This window comes from Tursiops truncatus, chromosome 8 (genome assembly GCF_011762595.2).
Source record: "Tursiops truncatus isolate mTurTru1 chromosome 8, mTurTru1.mat.Y, whole genome shotgun sequence".
In the NCBI taxonomy this organism is placed as follows: domain Eukaryota; kingdom Metazoa; phylum Chordata; class Mammalia; order Artiodactyla; family Delphinidae; genus Tursiops; species Tursiops truncatus.
Window position 1 is genome coordinate 92,575,590 of NC_047041.1, and position 23,998 is coordinate 92,599,587.

A 23,998-nucleotide genomic window follows, 5' to 3' on the forward strand; every position below is an offset into this window, starting at 1 on the left:
AGAATCACCTGCCATGTTTGTTTTAAAATGCAGACTCCTGAGCCCAATTATAGACCTACTGGATCGAAATCCCTTAGTGGAGCCCAGGCACCTGCATTTTAAACAAGAACCCACTGAAGTTGGAGGACAGGCACAAGACAGGGTATTCTTGAACCACAAGCTGCTTTTGGCCTTGCTTCTGTTTGTCGACCCTCAGGGAAGGCAGACCAGGAAGCTCGTTCACCTAGGCCATTCCCATCGCCCTTTGTGAGGTAGTTTTCATGACCTCCCCCTTTAACAAAGAGACACTGAAGACCCCGAAAGGCTGAGTGGGTTTGCCAAGGACACACACAGTCGAGTCAGGTAGGGCTAGGGGGATTGGGACCAGCCCTCCTGGCAATCACTCCAGTGCTTCCTAGTCAAGCTGCCCTTCCTGCCTGAGGTTAACCCACTGCAGCCTGCTCTCAACTGTGACCTCCCCAGAAACGGGAAAGGTTAGTAGCTCATTTGTGCTTTAATTGAGGTTCCCTTGCTCCAGTGGTTCTCAGACATTGCTAAGTATCCAAATCACCTGGTGGTCTCAAGATACTACTCAGGCCCCGGCCCTCGCCCACTTCCAAGAGCCTCCTGCCCTTTATGAGCCCTCCAGGTGACGCCAAGACCTTCAAAGTTTGAGAACCAGGCCTCCAAACTGTGGTTCTCCCAGGTGTGGGCATTGCTGAGCCTCTCTCTGTAATGGTGCAAAGAAGAGTCCATTTTACTCTGAAATTTTTAATCTCCATAATGTTTTCCACTATGTTTTCCACAAATGTTTTGCACTAATTTACATTCCACTTCTGGGTGTTTATCTAAAGAATACCGAGACACTAATTTGAAAAGATACATGCACCCTTATGTTCATCACAGGATTATTTACAATAGTCAGGATATGGAAACAACCTAAGTCCCATCAATGGATGAATGGATAAAGAAGATCTGGTATAGGTATACTATGGAATACTACTCAGCCATAAAAAATGAAATCTTGCCGTTTGTGATAACATGGATGGACCTTGAGGGTATTATGCAAAGTGAGATAAGTCAGATGGAGAAAGACAAATACTGTATGATTTCACTCATAGGTGGAATATAAAAAAAAAACGAAAATAAATGAACAAACCAAACTAAACAAACACAGAGAACAGAGTAATGGTTATTAGAGGGGAAGGATGGAGGTGGGGTACGAGTAAAGGGGATCAACTGGGTGATGACAGATGGAAACTAAACTTCTGGTGGTGAGCACGCTGTAGTGTGTGCAGATGTTGAAATATAATGTTGTACCCATGAAACATACAATGTTATAAACCATTGTTACCTCAGTTAAAAGTAAAGCAATAAATTAAAGAAAATTTTTTAAAAAGAAAGGCCATTTTAGGTAATGAGAGCAGCTGGGGGAGATCCCCTTGGAAAGGGCAAGGTGGATCTTGTCGCCCTTGAAATCATCTGTGCTTAAAAGCAGAGCATGCAGGCCCAAAGCAGTAAGCAAGCCTAGTGGGAGGAGGAGGTGGTGGAGGGGTCTCTGGGCCCCAAAGATTAAGAACAATTTCATCAGACATAAGGATTTTATTTGGTTTTGGTTTTGGTTTTTTGCAGGACGCGGGCCTCTCACTGTTGTGGCCTCTCCCGTTGCGAAGCACAGGCTCTGGACGCGCAGGCTCAGCGGCCATGGCTCACGGGCCCAGCCGCTCCGCGGCATGTGGGATCTTCCCGGACCGGGGCGCGAACCCGCGTCCCCTGCATCGGCAGGCGGACTCTCAACCACTGCGCCACCAGGGAAGCCCAGACATAAGGATTTTAGACCAGAGAAGAAATGAGTAAAAACAGGGACGGAGGTAAATGCAGGGTGGCTCGTTCGGGAGCCGCGGCTGTGGAGTGAGAGGGGGCTTTAGGCCAAACATTGCCGGGCTTTACCTGGGCCCCTGGAGCCCCAGTGGGGTGGGGCAACGATGGACTTAGGGGGCTTCTGGATCCCTGAAAGTGAAAGCCAAGCTTTGAGGGGATATGCACCCTTCCAGCAAAAGCCTCAGGGAGGGATAGTTAAGAGGGCAGTGGGGCCTGGGGTTCAAGCCTCCCTTTCCCATCCTATTTGTGTGAGCTTGTGTGATTCACCTCCTGCTTTTGAGCCTCTGTTTTCTCATCTGTAAAGTGAGGCTAATGGTGGTACCCTCCTCATAGAGTCACTCTGAGGATTAAATCACGTGGGGGATACAAAGCATCCAGACCAGAGCCCGGCTCAAGGCAGCACCCAGTCAGTGTAAGTTGTTGTTGATAATGTTGCGGTTGCAGAGGGACTGTGACCCCCAAAATAGCTTACACTGTTCATACTCATTCTGGGTATGTAGGGGGGCTGCATTAAATTCAACAGACTATTATTATGTCCTCATTCACCCCATCTGAAAGTTGGGGATAACACCTCTAGGATTAAAGGAAAATGAAGCTGCCTGTGGTTGGGGGTTCCAGGCAGTGCTAGGCTCACTCATGAGGTGAGTGCCCCCGGTTGAAAGTGCTGGTCTAGTGTTCACTACCGAAGTCTGGTCAGCATATATATGCAACATGGGTGTAGCTGCATCCCCATAAAACTGTATTTACCAAACGATGAACTGGGGCCCTAGCCTATAGCTATACTCAATTCTCTTGTAGAACGTCTGTTAATTCTTTTGCGTCTTCCAGGTAGACAGTAGGAATCTGTAGATAGCAATCATCCAAGTTCCCTATTTTTAACTCTAATTTCTTTCCTTGCTTAATACTTCTGGCCGAGACCTCTGGTACAATGTTAGATATTTCACAGTGATCACGGGCAGCCTTAGCTCTTGTTCATGAATTCAAACCCTTCAGTTTCTAGATTGAGTAGGAGGCTGGCTTTTGGGCTGAGAGATGTCTTGGTTAAAGAGGTAGCCATTCGTGGCATCAAGTTGTCTAACTCAAGAATGGGTATCAAATTCTGTCAGATGTCTCCATAGCATCTATAGATCAAGTGACTTTTATCCCCTTAGGATCTATTAATGAAGAGTTACTATAAATCATAGAATTGAGCTGTCCTTCCATTCTCAGTATGACCGCACGTGGTTATTTTGTTATGCTGATGGATTCTGCTTGTTAGGTGCTATTTGTCTTCTAAGTATTAATAACCTAATCATAGGTGAGATTTGTCCATAGTTCTTCATATAAACATCATCAAATCTACATATCACTGTTTATTTGATTATGAAATGTGGATGATTTTCCTTTCTTCTAGAACAGTTTAATAGCACTGGAATAATATTCTCCTTTAAGTACATGGTAGAATTTCCTTATGAGACCCTCTGGGCCAGATACTTTTTTTTTTTTTTTGCGATACGCGGGCCTCTCACTGTTGCGGCCTCTCCCGCTGAGGAGCACAGCCTCCGGACGCGCAGGCTCAGCGGCCATGGCTCATGGGCCCAGCCGCTCCGCGGCATGTGGGATCTTCCCGGACCGGGGCATGAACCCGCGTCCCCTGCATCGCCAGGCGGACTCTCAACCACTGCGCCACCAGGGAAGCCCTGGGCCAGATACTTTTTAAGGGAGCTAGCTCTTTGATAACTTCTATGGAAACGGATTTGTTTAGATTTTATTTCTTATCTGGAATTAGGAATAATAAGCTATAATACATTTTAAACTGCATTATCCATTTCTTCCAGACTTAGGCATATCCATTAGAATAGTTCAAAATACTCTTTAGTTCATCTTATTTCCATGCACGTGCTTTCTCCTATTTTTCTTGACTAAGTTAGCTTCTGCTTGCATTCTCTCTCTCTCTCTCAAGAACTGTCTTTTCATTTTTTTCTACTGTAAATTAATTATGCAAATATCCCTCTGTATACTTGGGGCCTGTTCCCATACTGGTCTTTACACTTGAAGGGCTAGCATTGGAAATGAACTCATTTAGCTATTTATAGTCTAATAGAGCCTTAAATTAGCTACAGCTGCATTTTCAAAACCTACTTAAATATAGTAAAATTCATAAGTGTACACTTTGAGCTTTGACAAACGGCTATAGCCGTGTAACCATCACCCTATCAAGATATAGGTCATGTCGTCTCCCCAGAAAGTTCCCTGCACCCCATTACAGTCAGTTTCCCAACCTCCTGTCCAGGGAGCCACTGTTCTGATTTCTGTCACTACCGATTACTTTTGCCTGTTCTGTGAGTAGAACTGTACTGTATGTACCTTGTCTGCTCTCTATCACTCCGTTGGTTTTAGCTTTTAAAGGCAAACCTACTTGCTCTGGTTAGTAGTGTCCTCTGCAGTAAATCCAGCCCCTCTAGGGGGAGAAATTGGTACTACCTATTGAAATGTTGATCTTGTGATGGCTACAAGATTCTAGGTTGGGAGTTATTACCTTTCAGTATATTGAAAATAGCATTTCACTATCTTCAGGTGTCTGCTGTTGCTAACACCAGCTTTTGGTCTATTATTCCTTTTAGATAACTTTTTCTTTTTTTGCTTGGCTGCTTTCAAAGTGTTTGTTTTGTTTTTTTGTAGCTTCACCATGATGTCTTTTTTTTTTTTTGTAGCTTCACCGTGATATATATATATATAGGTATAGATTTATTTATCCTAATTTGCACTTGTTGGGCTTCTTGAAGCCATGCTTTGGTGTCTGGTTATTTGGCACTGATAAAACATCTTATTCAAATTGCTTCTCTTCTGCCCCATTTTCTCTTCCTTTGGGACTCCAAGCGAATGTGTATACGTGTATGTATATTTTAGATTTTATATCTTTTGTCTTTCTTTTGTGTCTTCATGCCACACTCTAGAAAGTTTCTTCAGCCTCTTTTTCCAGGTCACTAATTTTCTCTTTAGTTGTATCTAATATGCCATTAAACCCTTCCACTGAGGTTTAAAATTTTTGATCATTGTATTTTAACAACAGGCGATCTAGAATCTCCCGTTTTCTTTAAATCTGTCATTTAAGTAACTTCTAATTTTTGTCAACTTTCAGGCTTGGGTTTTGTCTCCTTGAACAGAAAAGCAATTATTTTACAATCTCCTCCTAGTACCTCAAGTCCAGTTGGTCTTTGTTGTCTGTGCTGGTTTTAGCTCATGCTGTTTATTCATGTGTCTGGATTTTCTGTGTGCTCGACACTGTATTTGAAGAATTATCCTTTTTGAGAAATCTAAAATCTAAAGTATACTGCTTCCAGAGTATTTGTTTGCTTCTGCCCAGGGACTTTGAGTCACCAACAGTACAGGATGACAATATTGTTGGATGAAGTTAATCCAACGTCAAAACTCGAGACTTCTGGGGCATCATGTGATGTGAAGTCAGGCTGTAGTCTGTGTAGGTGCTGGTTTTCTGCCAGTTCACTGTTTTTCTAGGAGTTCTGGGCTAAAGTCAGAGGGCTTAGGTTTAAATCCTGGTTCTACTATGGGACACTAGAAGCTCCTTGTCTTCACTGAGCTCCAATTTTACCTCCAACTGAGGTAAGTACCTTCTCATCTTACATGAGTAACTGATGCCCAGGGGAGATAATTCTTCCAACATCCTACAGTTGTTGAGTTGCAACTACAGAATAGAATCTGGGCTTCTCCAGGCTGCTTTTACCTGAGTTTTCAGTTTTGCAACTTGTATTTAGGCATCTGTATCCCCAAACACCTTGCTTCCCATGCACATAAAGAAGACTCGACAATCTTTATCATAATTACTACATTGAAAAGGAAGAATCTTAATTAGGTTAGAGTACTGAGACTCCAGGGGAGGCTGGTGCATGGCAAGGGGAAGGAAGGCCAAAGGGCAAGATAGAGCTAGAAGGGCTTGTAGGGCACTAAAAAAAGAGACAGAAGTATCCTGGTATAAATGGTATACCCAGGTACTGGCATCCCAAATGAACAGGAGACAAGCTTGTTCCTAGTTCACTTCCCATGTTCTTTCCCCATTCCCAGTTTCTACTGTTTAAGATCTTTCAGCTCTTATCAGAGGGCACCAGCTGGGCTGGTTCTGAGATGCTGCTTCTATAGAAGGGCCCTGAGTGTGGTTTGGGAGGTAGATGGTTGAAGGATGAGAAATACTGAAACCAAGGATGTAGCCAAAAAGACTTAGCCAGACAACTTAGGGCTGAGAGTTAAGGACATTATGGCCTTTGTGGAACAACATCATTACAATAGACTTTTCCTGTGGAAAAGACAAGTTTTGGCAGAGGTCCATCTTCTAGGTTTTCCCCCTGGCCTTGCAACATACTCAGTTCCTTATCAGAGAAAACATTTACCAGGAAAATACACTTTTTGCAGTTCCTTGCCTTGGCCCCACTTTCTGCTCCTTAAGCCCGCCTGGAGAGGTTCTCATTCCACCTTCTTTAAACAGCCTCCCTCCTCCAATGGCTTGTTGGGCCACCTGGCCTCCAGCTTCCCTGCCCCATCCTGATCCCTGTTTCCTGTGAACCTGGAGTCCCTGGCTGAGGGCTGGGTGGATGGGACAGAGTAATGGGACCTTGGTAACAGCAAGGACTTCCAGGATAAGAAGTCCAAGAGACTCCCTAATCCAGCTTGACCTGGAATAACTTAAATCCTGGGCGCATGTGCTGCTCTATGGAGCTGTCACATCTTTGATTTTATTATTAAGGTAAAACAGAACAAACACAGTCTATATGTGACAGCCCAGGCCTGGGAGAAAGCAGAAGTGCCCTGGTGACAGCTTCTTGCCCATAGAAGGGAGGTCATCTCCACCATCTTGGCCCTTCCCACAGGCACTGATCAAGACCAATAAGGATGATGGGTACCACCTTTTGGAAGGCAAAAACAAAGGAACCTACTCACCTCCAGAGTTGAGAGCCCCGTTGAAGTGACCCTCTTACTTCTAGGGGATGGAGCTTGGGCCAGAGCAAAGCTTTTGCTTGTGAAACAAAGGGTGAGTCTGGGAATAAGAGCTTATATTTGTTCAATTTCTTTCTAAGTATGTTTCTAAAAGTGTTAAGTAAAGTTCTTTGTATCACTGTTGATGAAATGTTGACATCCTAAGTCAAGACTTGGTACCCCTTTGTCCTATGGCTTCATCTGGCTGTTGCTCTGTCTTCCATAGCTTAAAGTCTTCAGTCATTGTTCATCTCTTTGCTGACTCGGCCACATCCTTGTGGTTATGCCTCTCCCAATAGTTACCTACGTGCCAGGCACTGTGCTAAGGATGTGATGACGAAGTCTGACCTGGGCAGATACTGAACAAGTAACAAAATTAAGCATCATCACATAGAAGTATAGGTTGCAAAAAAAAAAAAAAAAAAAGAAGTATAGGTTGTGATGGGAACATCACAGGCAGACCAAGGATGGTTTGGAGAGGTTGGGCGGAGTGTCTAGTACTTTGAAATGCTGGTGCCACAAACCTGTAAAAGAAGTAACAAGGTTTTGTATATGTGGGGGGAATGTAAGGGATGTAACATAGAAAAAGAACTTAGAAGATGGCATTTGGTGGGAGATGTGTAAGTCTAGATTCTTAGAAAAAGAGGTCTCAGTGACTGGGCATATGAGGATTGTCTTATAATGAATTAGAGGCAGCTGTCAGCCTCAAATTTTCTTACCTCCTGGCTTCTTAATATCTGATTTTTTTTTACTCTTTGAGGCTTTATAAAGGTGTTTCTCAAGTCTTATCCAGCATTTTGACTTCTTTTCAGACAGAAGGTTGTTCTGAATAGTTAGAGGTTCGGAAAGTATAGTCCTAGGAACTTCGTTAAAACTGCAAGTTCTTAGGCTCCACCCCAGACCTCCTGAAACAAAGTACAGTGATGAGGACTAGCCATTTGTGTCCTCACAAACCTTCTAAGTGATTCTGGTGGACTTTAAAGTTCGAGAACCATGTATCTCAACCATGGTTACTGGTGATGGAAGTCCAAGGCAGCTGTCACCGTGAGCAGGTTGAAGGCATTTACAGGAAGTAACACAAAGTAGGAGCTTTGAACATCTGGTACGGCCAACTTGGGGAAAATGGCAAAAAGAAGGGCTGACGTTCTAGAACAAGAGCTGGCAAATGTTTTCTGTAACAGGCCAGATAGTAAATACATTAGTCCTTGTGAGCCACGTGGTCTGTGTCACAACTATTCAACTCTGCCGTTAAAGTACAAAAGCAGCTATAGATAATATATAAACAAGCAAACACAACTGTGTTCCAATAAAACTTTATTTACAAAAACAAATGGAAGGCTAGTTTGGCCCTTGGGCAGTAGTTTACTTACCCCTATTCCAGCAGAATGACTTATTCAGCGTTTTGGTTTGGTGTTTTCGTTTTTAGCAGCAGAATCCCTTTTCTTACTTAGAACTCTACAGAGCAGGAATTGCTCTGGTTGAAGAATCCACAGCCTATCTGTTCAGTTTCCCCTTTTTCTCTAAGTGGGCCCTAAGGGTCTTCCCCAGAACATATGTTAATGACATTTATGTACAGCGCTCCAGCATCTGGGTTTGGGGCCACTTAGGCATTGCCCTTGAATGAGCAGGTAACTCTTCCTGAATTCATCTGGGCCTACAACCAAGGTGTGGAGGTAGGAGGAACTAGTGACCAGCCTGAGATCAGGCCCAGACCTTTGCTGCAGTGCATGGACTCTCTTTCTCTGCAGGTTCCAGCCAGCCTGCTGAGGCCAATAGGAATACCCAGAGTATGAGTGGCCCATCAGACATGCCCTCCATGCCCTATGGCCAGATGAGGGACCAGGCCCTCAGAAACCGTAGCATCCACACCCAGCTGATGGAGATTGTGCTGTCCTTGCGGCAGACGGGGGAGGATAACATCACGCAGCTGATGACCAGGCACCAGCAGCAGGACCTGGCGCTGGAGAAGCAGAGGCACAATCAGGCCGTCAGGGACAAGGTGGCCTTCCTGGGTCACTTAATGTTCCAGATGCTCCACTACCTGCAGTCTGGGGCCACAGGTGACCGGAGCTTCCAACTGCCTGACACTTCCATGGACTCTAGGGTCGATGTCAGAGGTGGGCAGCAGGCCCAATCATCCAGGCAGATTTGCCAGACGTTTTACCAACGGAGTGATTTTGAAGATACACTTATCGGCTATGACCTGTACAACCGTGGGATTGACATCTCTGCCTTATACCACTCCAGCTTCCAGGACTACACCTACCAAGGAAACAAATACCACAAGGACGAGAACACCCTGGTGAGGATGGGGGGACATACTCTAGGGGCCCCATCACTAGGAGTTACTGAGTCCCGTGTCACGTACTGTGCACTCTCACTGACTCTTCCAGCCCCATGAAGTAGGCACTATTTTCTTCTATAGGTAAGGGGATGGGCACGGAAGTAAGGTGATGTGGCCAAGAAAGTTGACAAGCTGGGTCTGGTTTCCCCTCCTGTCCCAGCTCTTACCCACTAGGAGTCACTCTGGTCACTGTGGTAAGTGAACCTACCGTCATGGAACTCAGTCTGGTGATGGATATCGTCGGCCATTGGGGAAATGAACATGAATAATGTTTGCAAGAGCGCTAAGGGGATGCCTGCTTTGGGTGGTCAGGGAGGATGTTTTAAAGGTTGAATAAGCCAGCCATGTGGTGGGAGTCGGGGTGGGGGTCCTCCAGGCAAGAGGAACAGCATGTGTGAAAGCTTTAAGGTGGGAAGGGCTTGGAGTGATTGGACAAGGAGGCCCATGTGGCTTGAGAAGGGACAGTGAGCGCTGTGACAGAGGTATGGATGGGATCAGGCCATTGTGAGATGTTAGGATGTTATCCTAATGGTGGTGGGGGCAGGAAGAGACTCCCAGCAAGGGAGGTTCACAGCAGCTGTCCAGCCAGAGGGCGGAGGACCACACGAGCCACACCTTTCCTTCTGTTCCCATCTAAGTGACATGTGGCTGGTGACTGTCTGCTTTTCTGGGGGCCAAGAGAGTCAGGTATCCCCACTGGCCTCTGAGGGGTCATACCTCTTCCAGTAACTTGAAGGGTCCATCCATGGAAGTGGAAATAGCAGAAATGGATACACGCAGGGCCTGTGCTGGCTAAGGATCCAGGCTCTGGGGCCAGTCAGGTGGAATTCTGCCCATCACCAAGGTCACATGGATAGTAGTTTATTCAACCTTTCTGGGCTTCACGCCCTTTAAGCTGAGATCAGAATAGAACTTTTTTCTCAGGAGTTGTGAGAGTGAAGGCAATTCACAGGAAGCACTTAGTCTAGTGTCTAGAACATAGGAGCTCAATGAATGATAGCTGGTACATAATACAACTATTATTATCTATTGGGCTGGCCAAAAAGTTCATTTGGTTTTAAGTAAAAATAAAAGACATTCTTCATTTTCACCAAGAACTTTATTGAACAACATATTCATTAACCAAACAAACTTTTTGGCCAACCCAATAAATGGCTCGAAAAAGGGAAACTTGCAAGCTATGAGATCTTTAGGGTTTGTAGAAATTTATCTAATATTAAAGTTGTCAAACATGGATTGCATTGCCTCATGGAGCAGGGAGACCCCCATCTGGGCTCGTCCAGCATAAGTACTTGTGACCTGGTTAAAGCGTCCATGTAGGGCAGGGCAAGAGGACTGACCTTAGATTCCTTCCATCTCCAGGGCTACATCAACCTTGGTACCAGTGAGAAGATCTGTATTGATCTGCTGGCTGAAAGGGTAAGCCATGTTCCAGCGTGTGCTGGGACCCACCTTCAGGCCCAGGCCCCCTAGAATGTTCTTTGGCATGTTGTAGATACAGGAATAAGACTTAGAAGTTTGGGGAAGGGAGTGGGGAAATAGCTTCTAGAATAGCGCATCCAACCTCCTGGTTGGGCTGTGTTGGGAGGTGTTCTCTGGATGGATATATGATGGGTAAGCTGCTAAGGGAGCCTCCGGATCAAATGTAGGGTTGGGGAAGTTGTCAGACACTTCCCAGTGGATAGCTATTTGTATAATCTTTGACAAGAAGATTGAAGCCTCCGTTCACCAGGGAACATGAAGCATATATGCCCATTTCCTTCTGGGAGGCCCTGTGTTGCAGGGCAAACACCCATATGCGTCCTAGGAGCAGGCTGAAACTTCTTGGGCATCCCTGGTCTGGCTGGGCTCATGCTCTATTTGTCACCAGTTGACTCGGACTGACATGCTGTACATTGATGAAGACCTACTGCAGTATCCTGATTGGAGAGGACAACCATTGTAAGTAGCCCCTTACAGAGCTGGGGTCTTCTGGTCCACAGGCACCTGTCCTCATCCAGGGAAGGACTCAAGGTGCCAGATTCTCTGCTGGGTGCCTACCTATTTTGGGGGACAATGACTTCTAGAAAATGCCTAGCCCAGAATATCATAGGAGGCAGGCTGGTATCATAGAGATAGAACTGCCCTATAATTCAAAAGGCCCAAGTTCTTGTCCAAACTCTTACAGTTAATATCTGTGTCGCCTGGGGAGTTGAGAGCCTCAGTCCCCTGTTAACCCTGTAAGGACCCTGAGGTTGGATGCTTTGCTCTTTCAAAAAGACCCAAGTCTAGACTATGGGGAAAGCCCACAGGCAGGCCTGGGAAACACAGGTCTCTCTGGGTCTGTCCACAGCCTGCGGAAAGAAGTAGCCCGGTTCCTGACCTCCGACTGTAAGGCACCTGCCCACCTTGACCCAGAAAATGAGTCTCTTTCCAGCCTTCCTGCCACCCTGGGGGAAGGCCATATTCTTGGGGGCCTCTCTGCCTTTCCAGCACAGCCCCTCAGAGCCGGGGCAGAGTGAAGGCCAATGGGTCCTAGCTGAGGAGACTCCTCATGTCTGTCCTCCCAGGCGGAGAGAGACGGGAGAACTATCCCTCTTACGTGAGGATTGGTTTTCGACTTCTGCCTTCTGTGTATCTTCTTCAGGTGGTTGTTCTAAACGGCTGCTCCTCTGTCTTCTCCGCACTAGCCATGGTTCTGTGTGACCCAGGTGGTAAGTCAGTGGGCTCTGCGTTCCCTCAGGGAAATAGCAGCATGTGGGCATGAGTGCATGGGCACTGGGCCTTGGGGGAGAAGAGCAGCTTGACTGAAGGCCTTTCCCGTAAAGAACTGGGGTGCTTCCTGCACTGGTTAGAACGTCTTCCTACTATTTGTGCTGGGGTGAGGGATTTGGGTTCCCATTTATTATGGACATGTGACAGTCCTCAAGGAGGTCTGCCCCAGGGATGGTGACAACGGGAGCCAACTCATTACAGTATTAGCTGGACTTTTGGTCTCAGCTCCAATCCAGACAGCCCTAGTAAACTAGACAATATAGATGCTCTGTCTCCTCAAAAAACAAACAAAAACACCAAAATCAAAAACTGAGTTCTGGACCAAATAAAGCTTGAGAGATTTGTTCTCAGTCTCCTTCTTAACGATGCCTCCTAACAATCTGAAATAAGAATCTCAGATTTCTTGATGAACCTACTGTATGGGAGACTCATTACCAAGACGACCATTTCACCTGAAGGGGTGGGTCCTTGATTAGCCCATCAATGAGGCCGAATGGACAGGAAGAAAAGAACACATGAGATCACCAGGGTCACATGACTTGAGCCATGTAGAGAGATGAGAGCCCTCCCTGTGCGTGGACCTCAGCCTCCAGTGTCGGTATGGAGCTGACAAGACTTGCTGATGACCCGTGTTCTACCTGCTAGCAAGCCTGGCTTGAGTCCCGGGATTCCAAGTCACTTATAGCAGTATTCTTCCCTTTCTCCTCTAGTGTACCTGCAAAGAAGAGACTTGAGTGTTGTTTCCCCAAATAATGTTTAGAAGAGTGGATTACTTTTATAGAGGCTGTGCCCCAAATCATTCATCCCTAAGTAGGAGGGATTACCCAACTAACCTTCTCTGAGTGTAGCGTTGCTGCTGGTCTGAGGGTCCTGGCATGTTCTGACTGGGAGACCCTGGACTAACAGCTCTGTCTCTCTGCTTCCAGAGGCCTTTCTGGTCCCCACCCCCTCCTATGGTGGGTTTATCTTTAGTACTCACCTGTATGCGAAAGTTGAACTGGTTCCTGTCCACCTGGAGAGCCAGGTCAGTGTGGGGCCCCTTCCCCTGCTCAGCCCACCCAGGCAATGGAATGATCTTGGGGCATTTCCAAGGTGTAGGGGCTTCTTGCTTTTCTCCTACATAAGTTATGGGAGAAGGATGGAGAAATCGGGCAAAGAGGGTATGTGGGACTAGTGCCCTGGGTATGAAGGTAAAGGATTGTTCACGGTTTATAGGAGTGAGGAATCAAGGCTTGGAAGCTTCCAAACAGGTGGTTCTCAGGCCGTGTTTGTCTTCCAGGTCACTGAGGCGAGCGCCTATCCATTCCAGCTCACCGTGGACAAGCTGGAGCGAGCCCTGCTCGGGGCTAAGATTGAGGTCAGGAGAGAACAAGGTCTTCAGGGTGGGCACTGCCACCCCGGAAAGGGACTGAGTATGGACACTCTGGTATAACTTGTTCACCGAGACGCTGTGGGCACCTTCTTCAAAAGAGATAGTGTCCCAGGGCACGTCACCCGAGGTGCCCTGGCTGTGGCGGCCCCCAGAGCTCCTTCCTGATCCCCTCTGTGGGCAAAAATATGATAGTTGCTCCTCCGAGAGCCCACTGAGGTCTTGATTAGGTGCTCGATACTCGGTGCCCTAACCTGATCTTTGGCTGGACTTGATGTCGATGTGAAGGACTTGTGTTCACTTGGTTACGTTTGGTCCTTTTTAGGGGAAAAAGGTCAGAGGCCTTGTGCTAATTAACCATCAGAATCCTCTGGGAGACATCTACTCCCGAGACTCAGTGATGGAATATCTGGAATTTGCCAAGAAGTATGAGTTCTACCCCCTTGAGACTAGATGAAGTCCATAAGAAGGGTTCCAATCACTCAGAGTCAAGGAGTCAGAACCAGAAATAATATACCTTAAATATCCTTACTGCGTGGTATACTTTGTGAAGTTACAGACAACTAACTGCAATTGAAATGAAGGAAAATGCACCCACCTGCTCACTACTTCAAACTGTGCCATTTCCTTTCTAGCCTTTGTCCATGTGCACATACCTACACAACAGTCATCATACAGTTCTGTTGCTTTTCCACCTCTTGTAGCATAAGCACTTTCTTCCCGCATCCATTTCCCAAACTACTTGGCTTGAGGTGCCGAGGAAGACAGCCTCTCAGACCTTGTGGGGTGAAGATGAGTCCCTGTAGAACTTTCATGTCTCCTTTCTAAGAGCATGTTAACATGTTATCTCTGAAGTCTGGAAATAGCCCTCTTAGGGTAGATAATCTTCTTCTATCTAGAAGAAACCCTTATTCAAACTTCATAACGTATCCAGACCAATTAATGGCAGAGCAAGGGAGAAGAGGAAGAATGCTGGGGGAGGTCTACATTCCAGCTCTAACATCTGCTAGCTGAGGGAATTAACTTTCTGTCTCAGAAACTTAGTTTCTTTCTGTGAAATAGAGCTAACAGTACTGCTTCAAAGGGCTGTTGGGAGAATAAAGGAGATGAAGCACATCACCACTTAGCCTGCTTTATAAACCTATTTGATTCAGATCTTGGGTGGCAGCTCCTGACTGTACCAGAAGAGACCTCTCTGGGATGCCCAGTCCCTTCCCACTAGTCTCTGCTTGATGGTTGAAGCGTGAGGTCGAATGTTCTCATGCATGTCTTTTGGGTTCTCTTCCTTCCTAGTATCCCCAAGTCAGGGTGAAAGGTCCTCTCTGGTGAAGGAGAGACCCTCTTCTACGTTGCCACACCTCCTGGAAGGGTTGGATGGGCTGCTGGGGCAGTAGGAGTGTCTGATCTGTGTCTAGAGAGGGCCATCAAACGAAGCAAGCTAACAATTGGGGAGAACCTGGATATCGTCCTCCCTCTTTCACCCAACCTACAGGTACAACCTACATGTGATTATAGATGAGATTTACATGCTGTCTGTATTTGATGAAGCCATCCCATTCCATAGTGTTCTGAGCCTGGAGAGGTAGGTTGGTCTTGGCTGGAATTGGGAATGAGAACCATGAAGTTCCTACTTTGCAGGCTGAGTCCACGGGCCATCAACTTAATTGGCTGCATGCCAGGAACTGAGCTCAGAGCCACTGGGAGTGTGAAAGTGAGCAAAGTGTCATCTTTCCTCCCAAGTGTCTTCTCCAAACGCCATTTTGTACATGAGATAACTTGAGGGAAAGGTAGCATATGCATTGTCAAAAGTCAAGTTGAAACCCTCCAGAAGGTCAGGGTAGGAACTCCTTGAGAAGTAGGGCACGGGGAAAGAATAGAAATAGAGCAGAACTTTCTGGAGGGTAGTATTCGGCCCTAGGACAGGATGCGGCAGGCAAAGCAAGAGAAGAGCGTGCCTGGAGGAAGGAAGAGCTTCGCCAAATGCGGGGCAGTAAGAAATAGGTGAACACATTTTAGAAATGGGGGGTGGCCCACTTGTGTAGGAGCCAACTGAAGGTGGCTTTGGACCAGCTGTGGGAAGACCCCGAGCCAGGCTGCGGGCCCTGGACGTCATTCAGTGGGCACTTGAGAGCTGTCCCATCTGGTTCCATGAGGATACCTTTTGTTGACTTCCTGGCTTAACTGGGGCAGCTGTTTCTTGACTGTGGGTCCCATAGGCCTTTCTGTCTAGGAAGGCCCTCAAGGCCACTTTCACCTTCCCTTCATAGACCCCAAGTCTTCATCCTTCAAATATTTCTCCATAATCTTGACCGTACTCTCTCCTCTCCAGTTTGCCTGACCCCAACAGACCCATGTGATCTGGGGCACCAGTAAAGTGAGTCCCTGCTGCCTGTCCTTGGGTAGGGAAGGAAGTCGATCCAGGAGCAGAAGGCAGACCAACTGGGTATTTCCTTCCCTACTTCTCTTCCTCTAGGGTTTCGGCATCTCTGGCTTCCGCTTTGGCACTCTGTACACCCGCAACAGGGAGGTGGCCTCTGCCGTGAGCTCCTTTGGCTACGTCCACAGCATCTCTGGCGTCACCCAGTACAAGCTGTGTCAGCTGCTCCAGGACAGAGGTACTGAGCCCTGTTCAGGGCCAGACCTCGTGGCCACGGGGAATTCCTGGGTCTGCTTGGGCCTCTGACATGCCTTCAATACAGTGAGACCCTGTTCACTGTCTTGGGTTTAACAGTGGCAGGACAGGAAGTTTACAGGAGGGCAGGCTGTAGCTCAGATGATGCAGCCGGGTGTAGACAGAAGATGGAGGTGCTGGTCTAAAACACTGGCCATCTGGTAGCTCGTGCTCTGCTTGGAAAGGGGATCATCAACTGTACTCTAGGACTTAAAGGTGGGAACTTCAGAAATGAGTCTTTATGTAAAGGTCAATTTTCCCTCCCCCAAAGCTGGCTTGCTTCAGGCAAAGATTACAAAGGGACACCCTGATTCCTCGAATATGATTTAACTTCATCTTCCAGTGTGGCCAAAGGAGAGCTGCCATTTGGGCAAGTTGGTGTGGCTATATCTATGGCACCTGAATTCACCTTCCCCTTGGATCTTAAGTGAATGCTGGCTTCAGAGGGAATTTCCCCCCTTTTATGCCATGGTATAAGGGCTCCTTTTTAAAATTCCCTGTAATACAGCAGATGCCAGGCCCGAGGATTTAAATTAAAAGCAGAGATATAATGAAACAAACTAATGTAATCAGATGATCTGGTTTAGAAAACAATTTGCTTTCAGCTTTGGGTGGAGAAAGGGGTAGGTAGGAGAAATCCAGCTGGATGCCTCCCTGCGTGGTGCCAGGCCCTCTAATAGTTTGGTAGAAACCAGATTCCCAGCTCCTTGAACGCTGGTTCTCAGTCTTGGATGCACATGGGAATTACCTGGGAAGTTTAAGTACTGATGTGTAGGCTGTATCCGTGAAGATTTTGATTTAGATGTCTGGGGATATAACCCGGGCCATCAGGCCTTTTAAAAGCTTCCCAAGTGGTTCTAAAGTGCTGCCAATGCTGAGGATAGTTGGGCTAAGATCATCCCCAAGCACGACGACAAGGTTCTTCAACGTCCATTTGTTAGGGTCTAAGGCAGGAAGTAAGGGAGCTATGAGTACCTGCTACTTGCCCAGTTGACAACAGAAGCATCAACCCCATTATGGGACACCTCAACTTCTTGCCTCAAGGGTGTAAACTCAAACAGAACTTTCCTACACAATTATTGAGAAGCCCAATGTCTCCGCCTACCTAGTGGAAATGGGTGTGTTGGGTATAAGTCAGCTCAAATATAATACAGTCAGGCTTGGATAGAATCAGCAGGCATGGAGCCCAGGTAGGGAGCATTTTGTCAGGAAGCCTCTGGCAGATCTTAGCCCTGAGATGTGTGACAGCCCTCTTCCTCCACCCATCCAGAATGGGTTGACAATGTGTACCTGCCCATTTATTGCTTCCGGCTGCAGGAGGCTCACAGGTACATTACTGACAAACTGAAGGTATTGAAAGTCCCTTTTCTCAATCGTGGCTGTGGCCTCTATGTCTGGATCAACTTAAAACAGGTGAGTTCTGGGAATGAAGACAGGTGTTAAAGGGCAGATCTGCCTGATGGCTTTTGAACTCAGCTTTGTCCCTCTGTCCTCCCCAGTACCTGGACCCATGCACATTTGAGGAAGAGCTGCTCCTCCATTGCTGCTTCCTGGACAACAAGCTGATTTTGTCCCGTGGCAAGACCTTCGTGGTCTAAACCAGCCTGGCTGGTTCCGCCTCATCTTTGCAGCTAGGCCCCTCCTGCTAAGAAGCGGTGAGTGGGGCTGACCTCCCAATCCTGGCATCCTTCAAAGATGCTCCAGCCACTCCTGTATGACGCAATAGCAGAGTCGTCCTTTTTTTTCCTTTAGCAGCCTATAGCTTCAGCCCTTCTAGGCCCTCTGTTTCCACTTTCATATCTTTAAGCTCCTTTGTAAACAGGAACTGACAGGCACTTGAGGTATATTATACCTTTTGGGTGTTTGGTCTGTGTCTGCCATTGAGCAGGTCATTGGGACTGTAAGCTCTCAAGAAATGGAGCTCTGCCCATGTGGGACTTGCTGGCTCCTAGGTGAGATAGACAGGGAGATGACCTAGAAGTCCCTGTATGCTATACTGTGGAGTTTAGATTCTCCTCTGAAGGTTATGGAAACATGACATTCATTTTATCTATTGTATCTCAACACATGCAGGTCACTGTTCTACCTGCTGGGAACATAGCAATGAATAAGAGAACATTTATGTTACACAAATATCTTTCGGGCTAATGTGGAAAGTAGACTGAGTGAAGGGCCACTAGAGGCAGATAGAAAATGATGAGGCCAAGGCCATCAGCTAGGTGACAAGATTTGATCTGAGTCATGAAGGTAAACTGGCAGGCAGGGGCTGTGATGATGAAGCCAAAAAGAGCCATGGGGGATGCGGCAGGTCGACTTGGAAATCTATCCCAAGGAGGGGAAGGCTCAAGTTCAGCATCCCTGAACGAGAGGCTCTGTGGTGGCCTACTAGGACCTGGCTATATCTGGGGCCTACATGAAACGCACTAAGTATTTTTCTCTGTCCCCATTTGGACCCTCTAGCCATTCAGCGGTTCCATCAGGTGCTAGTGGAGCAGGGGCAAGATTGGGGAGTGAAGCAACTGGAGGATGCAAAGAAGGAGGAAGTGTCTACCTCCCAGCCAGCGGCTCCAGCCAGTCTCACTCTCAGGAAGTCCTGACGTCAGCCTCGGATCTGCAAGGCTGGTATACTGACCTGGAGCTGTGACCAAACAGACAGTGGGCTCCTCTAGGCATGAGCTCGTTTGACCTCACCATCAGCCCCCCTAAGCTGAGCATCTGTCATTTTTGGAAGCTTTACATCTTTTTAGTCTTCTAGCCATTGTGTGTGTGCAAGATGCTTTTATGGAGATTCCGGTGGGAAAGCCTAGAGAGGAATAGAGGGAGGTCTCTGGGTCCCTATTTAGATGGGTTTACTTTTATATTTGATATCTAATAACTTCCATATTCTTGTAAATTCCAGGCCTGTTTTGTTTCTTATTCACGTGCTTCATATCACCTTTTGAGAGCTAGATGATTTTTAAATTTTTGATTACACTTAATTTAAATTTAATTAAAATTTAATTAAAAATTAAATTTAGGACTTCCTTGGTGGGGCAGTGGTTAAGAATCCGCCTGCCAATGCAGGGGACACGGGTTCAAGCCCTGGTCCAGGAAGATCTCACATGCCACGGAGCAACTAAGCCCGTGCACCAAAACTACTGAGCCTGCGCTCTAGAGCCCGGGAGCCACAACTACTGAGCCCATGTGCCACAACTACTGAAGCCCGCGTGCCTAGAGCCCACGCTCTGCAACAAGAGAAGCCACCGCACTGAGAAGCCCGCGCACCGCAACGAAGACCCAACGCAACCAAAAATAAATAAATAAATAATTTATTTTTAAAAATTAAATTTAGTTTTTAAATTCTAAAGCAGGTTATATGTGAAGAACACTTCTGGGGCAGATCAGAAAGGAAGGGAAACCGTGATGCCTAATTGGTGGAGCATTTTCTAGGTGTTGGGTGCAACGTCCCACAGGATCCTTTCACAGTCACAACCACCTTATACACGAGTGGCTCAGTGGCAGGATGGGGGCATAACTCCAAGTATGAGTTCTTTCCATTCTTGCCTTTTCGAACGGCTTTTAAAGTGAATCTCTGGTGATAAGCCTGAGGCCTTCCATTTTCACCTCTAGTGTTTCCAGCTGTTCAAATCATACCTCCTGTGCATTTCTCTGCAAAGCCTTTGTACATCTGAGCTTTAGTCTGAGCACCAGTGCTGTGGAATGGGCAGAGTGGGGACTACCACCATTTTATAGATGATGGAAGAGCTGTTAGCACCCACCAATGGCTTTGGTCCGTCACTTGGGTTTGGGACCATTCTTCCTCTCTTGGGTAGGTTTGTAGCCTGATGCTTCAAGATGTTTTACACCAGAGAAGTTTTTTTAGAAATCGACTTGACTAGCAGACACAGAAAGGGAATTCATTGGATGCATGAGGGAGCTCATGGGACCAGAAGAGAGGGGGAAGATAGGAACCAGAGATGCTCTTGGCATCTCTGCTACGGGAGCTCATAGCCAGTCTCATCAGGGCGCTGTCCTGGGAGGAAGATATGATGCCTTCCATGGAAGTGATAGGCCATTGCTGTCTTCTTTTCCACTCAAGATTCAAATGGTTGACTGGGAAGAATTTAATTTTTTCCTATCCAGGAACACAGAATATCCCTCCATTTATTTAGGTCTTTAATTTCTCTCAGCAAGGTCTTTGTAGCTTTCAGTGTACAGGTCTTAGGCACAATGCCTTTCATGTTATTTTCAATGTATAGATTATTAATTTCATTTTTAGTTGTTTGTTGCTAGTATATTGATACAACTGATTTTATATCTATCAAGAACTTTGACGGCTCTGAGGTTTTACCTTACTTGCAAAATAACAGGTTTCATGGATGCTGGCTGAAGGCATGAGAATCTTGGGTCAGAGACAAAGGACAACTTATTAACTCACAGCAATAGCAGTAATCAGTATTGGCTTTTGGTTCCCCAAATCCTGATTCCTATAGGGCAAAGTGAAGGGAACCAAGGGATGCCTGTACATGCAACGGGGTGTGTTGCAGGAGAGGATAACCCAAGCTTAAGGAACCTAATTCTTTTGTAATGAGCAGTAAACCTGCCTGAACTTTGGCCCCGAGGGAGAAATTATCTTTATTATACTTAGTAGTAAACAAACCTACCCTTTTCTCTGGAGGCAGACACTATCCCTACCATCCAAAGTTGGTCACTGTACATATATGTGCACATACACACACACAGGTATGCACGTACATGTATGCACGTACTTACACATATATATAATCCTATACAGCCCAGAACAAAGGCAGTCAGTGTCTCTGCTTGCAAGACAGGCAGAAGCATGAGAGACCTGGGAAGAACCACCTCCTGACAGTATCTTGAGACCTTGCTAAATTCATTTCTTAGTCCTAGTCGTTTTGGAGGGGGATCTCAGTGAATTTTCAATGTACACCATCATGTTGCCTGCGGATAAAGATGATTTTCCTTCTTTCTTTTCAATATTTATGTCTCTCATTTTTCTGTTCTAATTGCATGGCCTAGAACCTCAAGTATAATATTGAATAAAAGAAGTAAGAGGATATTCTTGCCTTGTTCTCAATCTTAGCAGGACTGAGTTCTGTCTCTCATTCTTAAGTACTGGACGTATTTTTCATACTGCCTTTACCAGATAGAAGAATTTCCTTCAATTCCTAGTTTGCTGAGAGATTTACCATGAATGAGGGTTCAATTTTTGTCAGATTTTTTTTTTTTTTTTTTTGCAGTACACGGGCCTCTCACTGCTGTGGCCTCTCCCGTTGCGGAGCACAGGCTCCGGATGCACAGGCTCAGCAGCCATGGCTCACGGGCCCAGCCGCTCTGCGGCATGTGGGATCTTCCCGGACCGGGGCACGAACTCGTGTACCCTGTATCGGCAGGCGGACTCCCCACCACTGTGCCACCAAGGAAGCCGAAACACCATATTCTTAATCGTACCATTTTATCCAGTCTGATGATCTTTTAACTGGTCTTTGGTCATTAATTTAATGTAATCATGGATATGGTTGTACTGAAGTCAATTATCTTGCTATTTGTCTTCTATTTGTGCCCTGTGCTCTTTGTTCATTCTTTCCTTCCCGCATGCCTTTTGAATTAATCAGGCATTATTTGGTATCCCATTTATTCTTAATTATACCTTTTGACTTTTTTTAAAAAGTGTTTGCTCTAGAGATTACAATATATATCCATTGCCCTCAGTGAGAAGTTCACAGTCCTTATAAGGATTTATTAAGATTCATGACCTGATCCCTGATCATATCTCCAACCTTTCTCCTGAACCCTGCAAGCTCCGGGGGTCGGTATTAGGCTTGTTGCAGTTCATTAATGTTCCACACGGACTCTAACCTTCAAGGCTCTATCAAAGGCTTTCTTCTGCTTCCAACACCCCACACTCCAGCTAGCTAACTAGGACTCGAGCATCACTTCCTCAGTGTTTAGGGTGAATGAATGTGTGTGTAAGGCTTCCTGTATGGGACCAATGCATGTGTGTGTGTGTCAGGGAAGGGGGCAGTGGTGTTAAATCTCCCTGCCGCATGCTTCCCAGGCACCCGGTAATCTTTCTTATTAGTTAGCACATTTGTATGTCTGCCTTCCCAGTCAACCATGCAGACCCGCTGTTTGTTTTGCCATCACCGTATCCCAGCACTTTGCAGAGATCTTGCACGACACAGGCATTCAATAAGACTACTTACCTGAATTAAACAGAATGATATGACTTAAATGGAGAGAACTGGCTTATTTTACATAGAGGAACAAAAAGTCTTGAGAGCTGCTCAAGGTCACAATGTTAGTGGCAAGGCCAAAGCGAAGACAAGAAGTGGAGTGATCTGAAGACAGCCAAGTCTTCAGCCAGATATGTACTGATGGATCCTGCTCATTGCTTTTCATGGAGAAAAGGAAACTTTTCCTACTCAAAGGCTCAGCGCGGGCGTGGGACCTTGGTGGTCTAACTCATTGCCAAAGTCCCGGAATGTGCAGGGTCCCAGGCAGAGTTCACCAGATGTTCTGTAGAAGGAAAAGAGGAGAAATTACAAACTCAGGTCAAAAGCTTTCATAGGGGAAAGATGTTTTCAGGATGCCCTTAATCGGAATTAATGTAAGTCCGGAAAGCCTTTTCCATGGGCCGCAACCAGGCATACATTTGTCCAGTAACCTCCGTGACTCTGCCTGTAAATGGGGACACTAAGGCCAGGAGGCAGAGGGAGGGGCCCCCGTGTGCCAGGGGCGGGGAGACCGGGGCGGGAAGGCCGCCAGGGCGCTGAGGCCGCAGAGAGCGGAGGTAGCAGTGGGCGGCCCGTCCCTTCCAGGCGGAGCTCTGGCCCTGGGCCCCCTCCCTTTCCGCGGCTTCCCCTCCCCGCCCCACGGTGCTGCAGCGTGTGCGCTCCCTGCGCGCAGGCCACACCCGGGAGTCTTGCGGCCTCGGGCGCGAGTTGACGAACTGTGCCCGGAACCTTCTGGGAAGCCCGACCCGGCGTGGACGGTCCCGAGTGCGAGTGCCTGGGCCCGGGTGCCCTGCGCACAGCGGCGGTGAGCGAGTCCGGGCGAGGATTCGGACACAGACTGCGCGTACCTGAGTGCCGGCGGCGGCTCCTCCAGCTCCGCAAGTAGGTGCAATCCACGCTTTGCAGAACAGGGGGCCTTGCCCGGGCTCGAGGCCTCGCTGCAGAAGTCCCGGCCCTTCCGTCTCGAAGCCCTCGGCCAGACTTAGACTTCCTCCTCCCGGAGGCCGGGAGCCGGCGCCCGCGAGGCGCCCGCCGCCATGCAGGGGTCTTGCGCTCTGCCTTCCACGCTGTCCGCCCTCTCGTGGATCTCCGAGGCCCGGCCGCGCGGGTTTCGGGCTCTGGACTCGCCGCCGCCCCGCTGGACGCCCCGAGCCCGCCCTTCGCTCCCGCACGGCGCGCGCGGAGCCGGGGCCCGGCCGGCCCCCACCTCCACCCCGCCTCAGCCCCTCTGACCTGCCGAGGGCCCAGGCATAGGATGAGGGGGGGCGAGGTGAGGCTGGGGAGAGCCCAGTCAGTTGGGGGAGACCCCAGAAAAGACGTAGTGGAGCAAAATTTAACCGAGGGGCCCCCTGGGTTTCTGGGCCGCTGGTTGGTCCCCCATCATTTGGTGTTTGGGGCTTGTGCATCAGGACTGGGGAAAGCGGCGAGGAGTTATAATAACGTATTTTACTGAAGTTTGTCCATGAGCCAGGATTTGTTCTAAGCCATTTACACTAACATATATTTATGTCCTCACTGCTACCCTATGAGGTAGTTACGGCTACACCCACTGTGCCCGCGAGGACGCTGGCTTAGAAAGTGGAGGAGTTCACATCTGAACGCAGGATGAGACCAGCCCCTCGCAGCGGCCACGCCTCCCCCACTTCGGGAGGGAGCGGGGGTGGGGCCTTGGGCTCTGCTCAGGGTCGTGCACTTGCACTTGTGGGAACCCCACTTGCTTCTTCTCAGGCCCCACCCATCATCGCCTCGAAACAACCAGATAATCTCATTTTATCCTTTACTTCTATTCGCAA

General features: G+C 47.5%; 2 protein-coding genes across 9 annotated transcripts in view; both read left to right on the forward strand.

Annotated features, from left to right (window-relative positions):
* The first annotated feature begins 1,686 nt into the window (after window positions 1-1,686).
* Window positions 1,687-23,437, forward strand: LOC101331535 (probable inactive 1-aminocyclopropane-1-carboxylate synthase-like protein 2). Its single transcript, XM_033861718.2, is given in 18 exon segments — window positions 1,687-1,850; window positions 8,577-9,130; window positions 10,535-10,591; window positions 11,043-11,113; window positions 11,505-11,574; window positions 11,799-11,865; window positions 12,853-12,950; window positions 13,206-13,283; window positions 13,621-13,721; window positions 14,788-14,877; window positions 15,625-15,638; window positions 15,641-15,669; window positions 15,769-15,910; window positions 17,237-17,379; window positions 17,466-17,558; window positions 17,561-17,621; window positions 22,946-23,087; window positions 23,209-23,437. Coding segments are annotated over 18 exon segments (2,061 nt in total). The 5' UTR covers window positions 1,687-1,828.
* The window catches only part of ACCS (1-aminocyclopropane-1-carboxylate synthase homolog (inactive)), a 35,382-nt gene continuing 34,195 nt past the window's right edge, over window positions 22,812-23,998 (forward strand). For 6 of the 8 annotated variants that reach the window (XM_033860494.2, XM_033860493.2, XM_033860498.1 and 3 more), the window contains exon 1: window positions 23,094-23,475. In XM_033860494.2, the coding sequence (XP_033716385.1) occupies window positions 23,461-23,475 (15 nt within the window). In that variant the 5' untranslated portion in view covers window positions 23,094-23,460. The other 2 variants (XM_033860497.2, XM_033860496.2) reach the window with 2 other exon arrangements.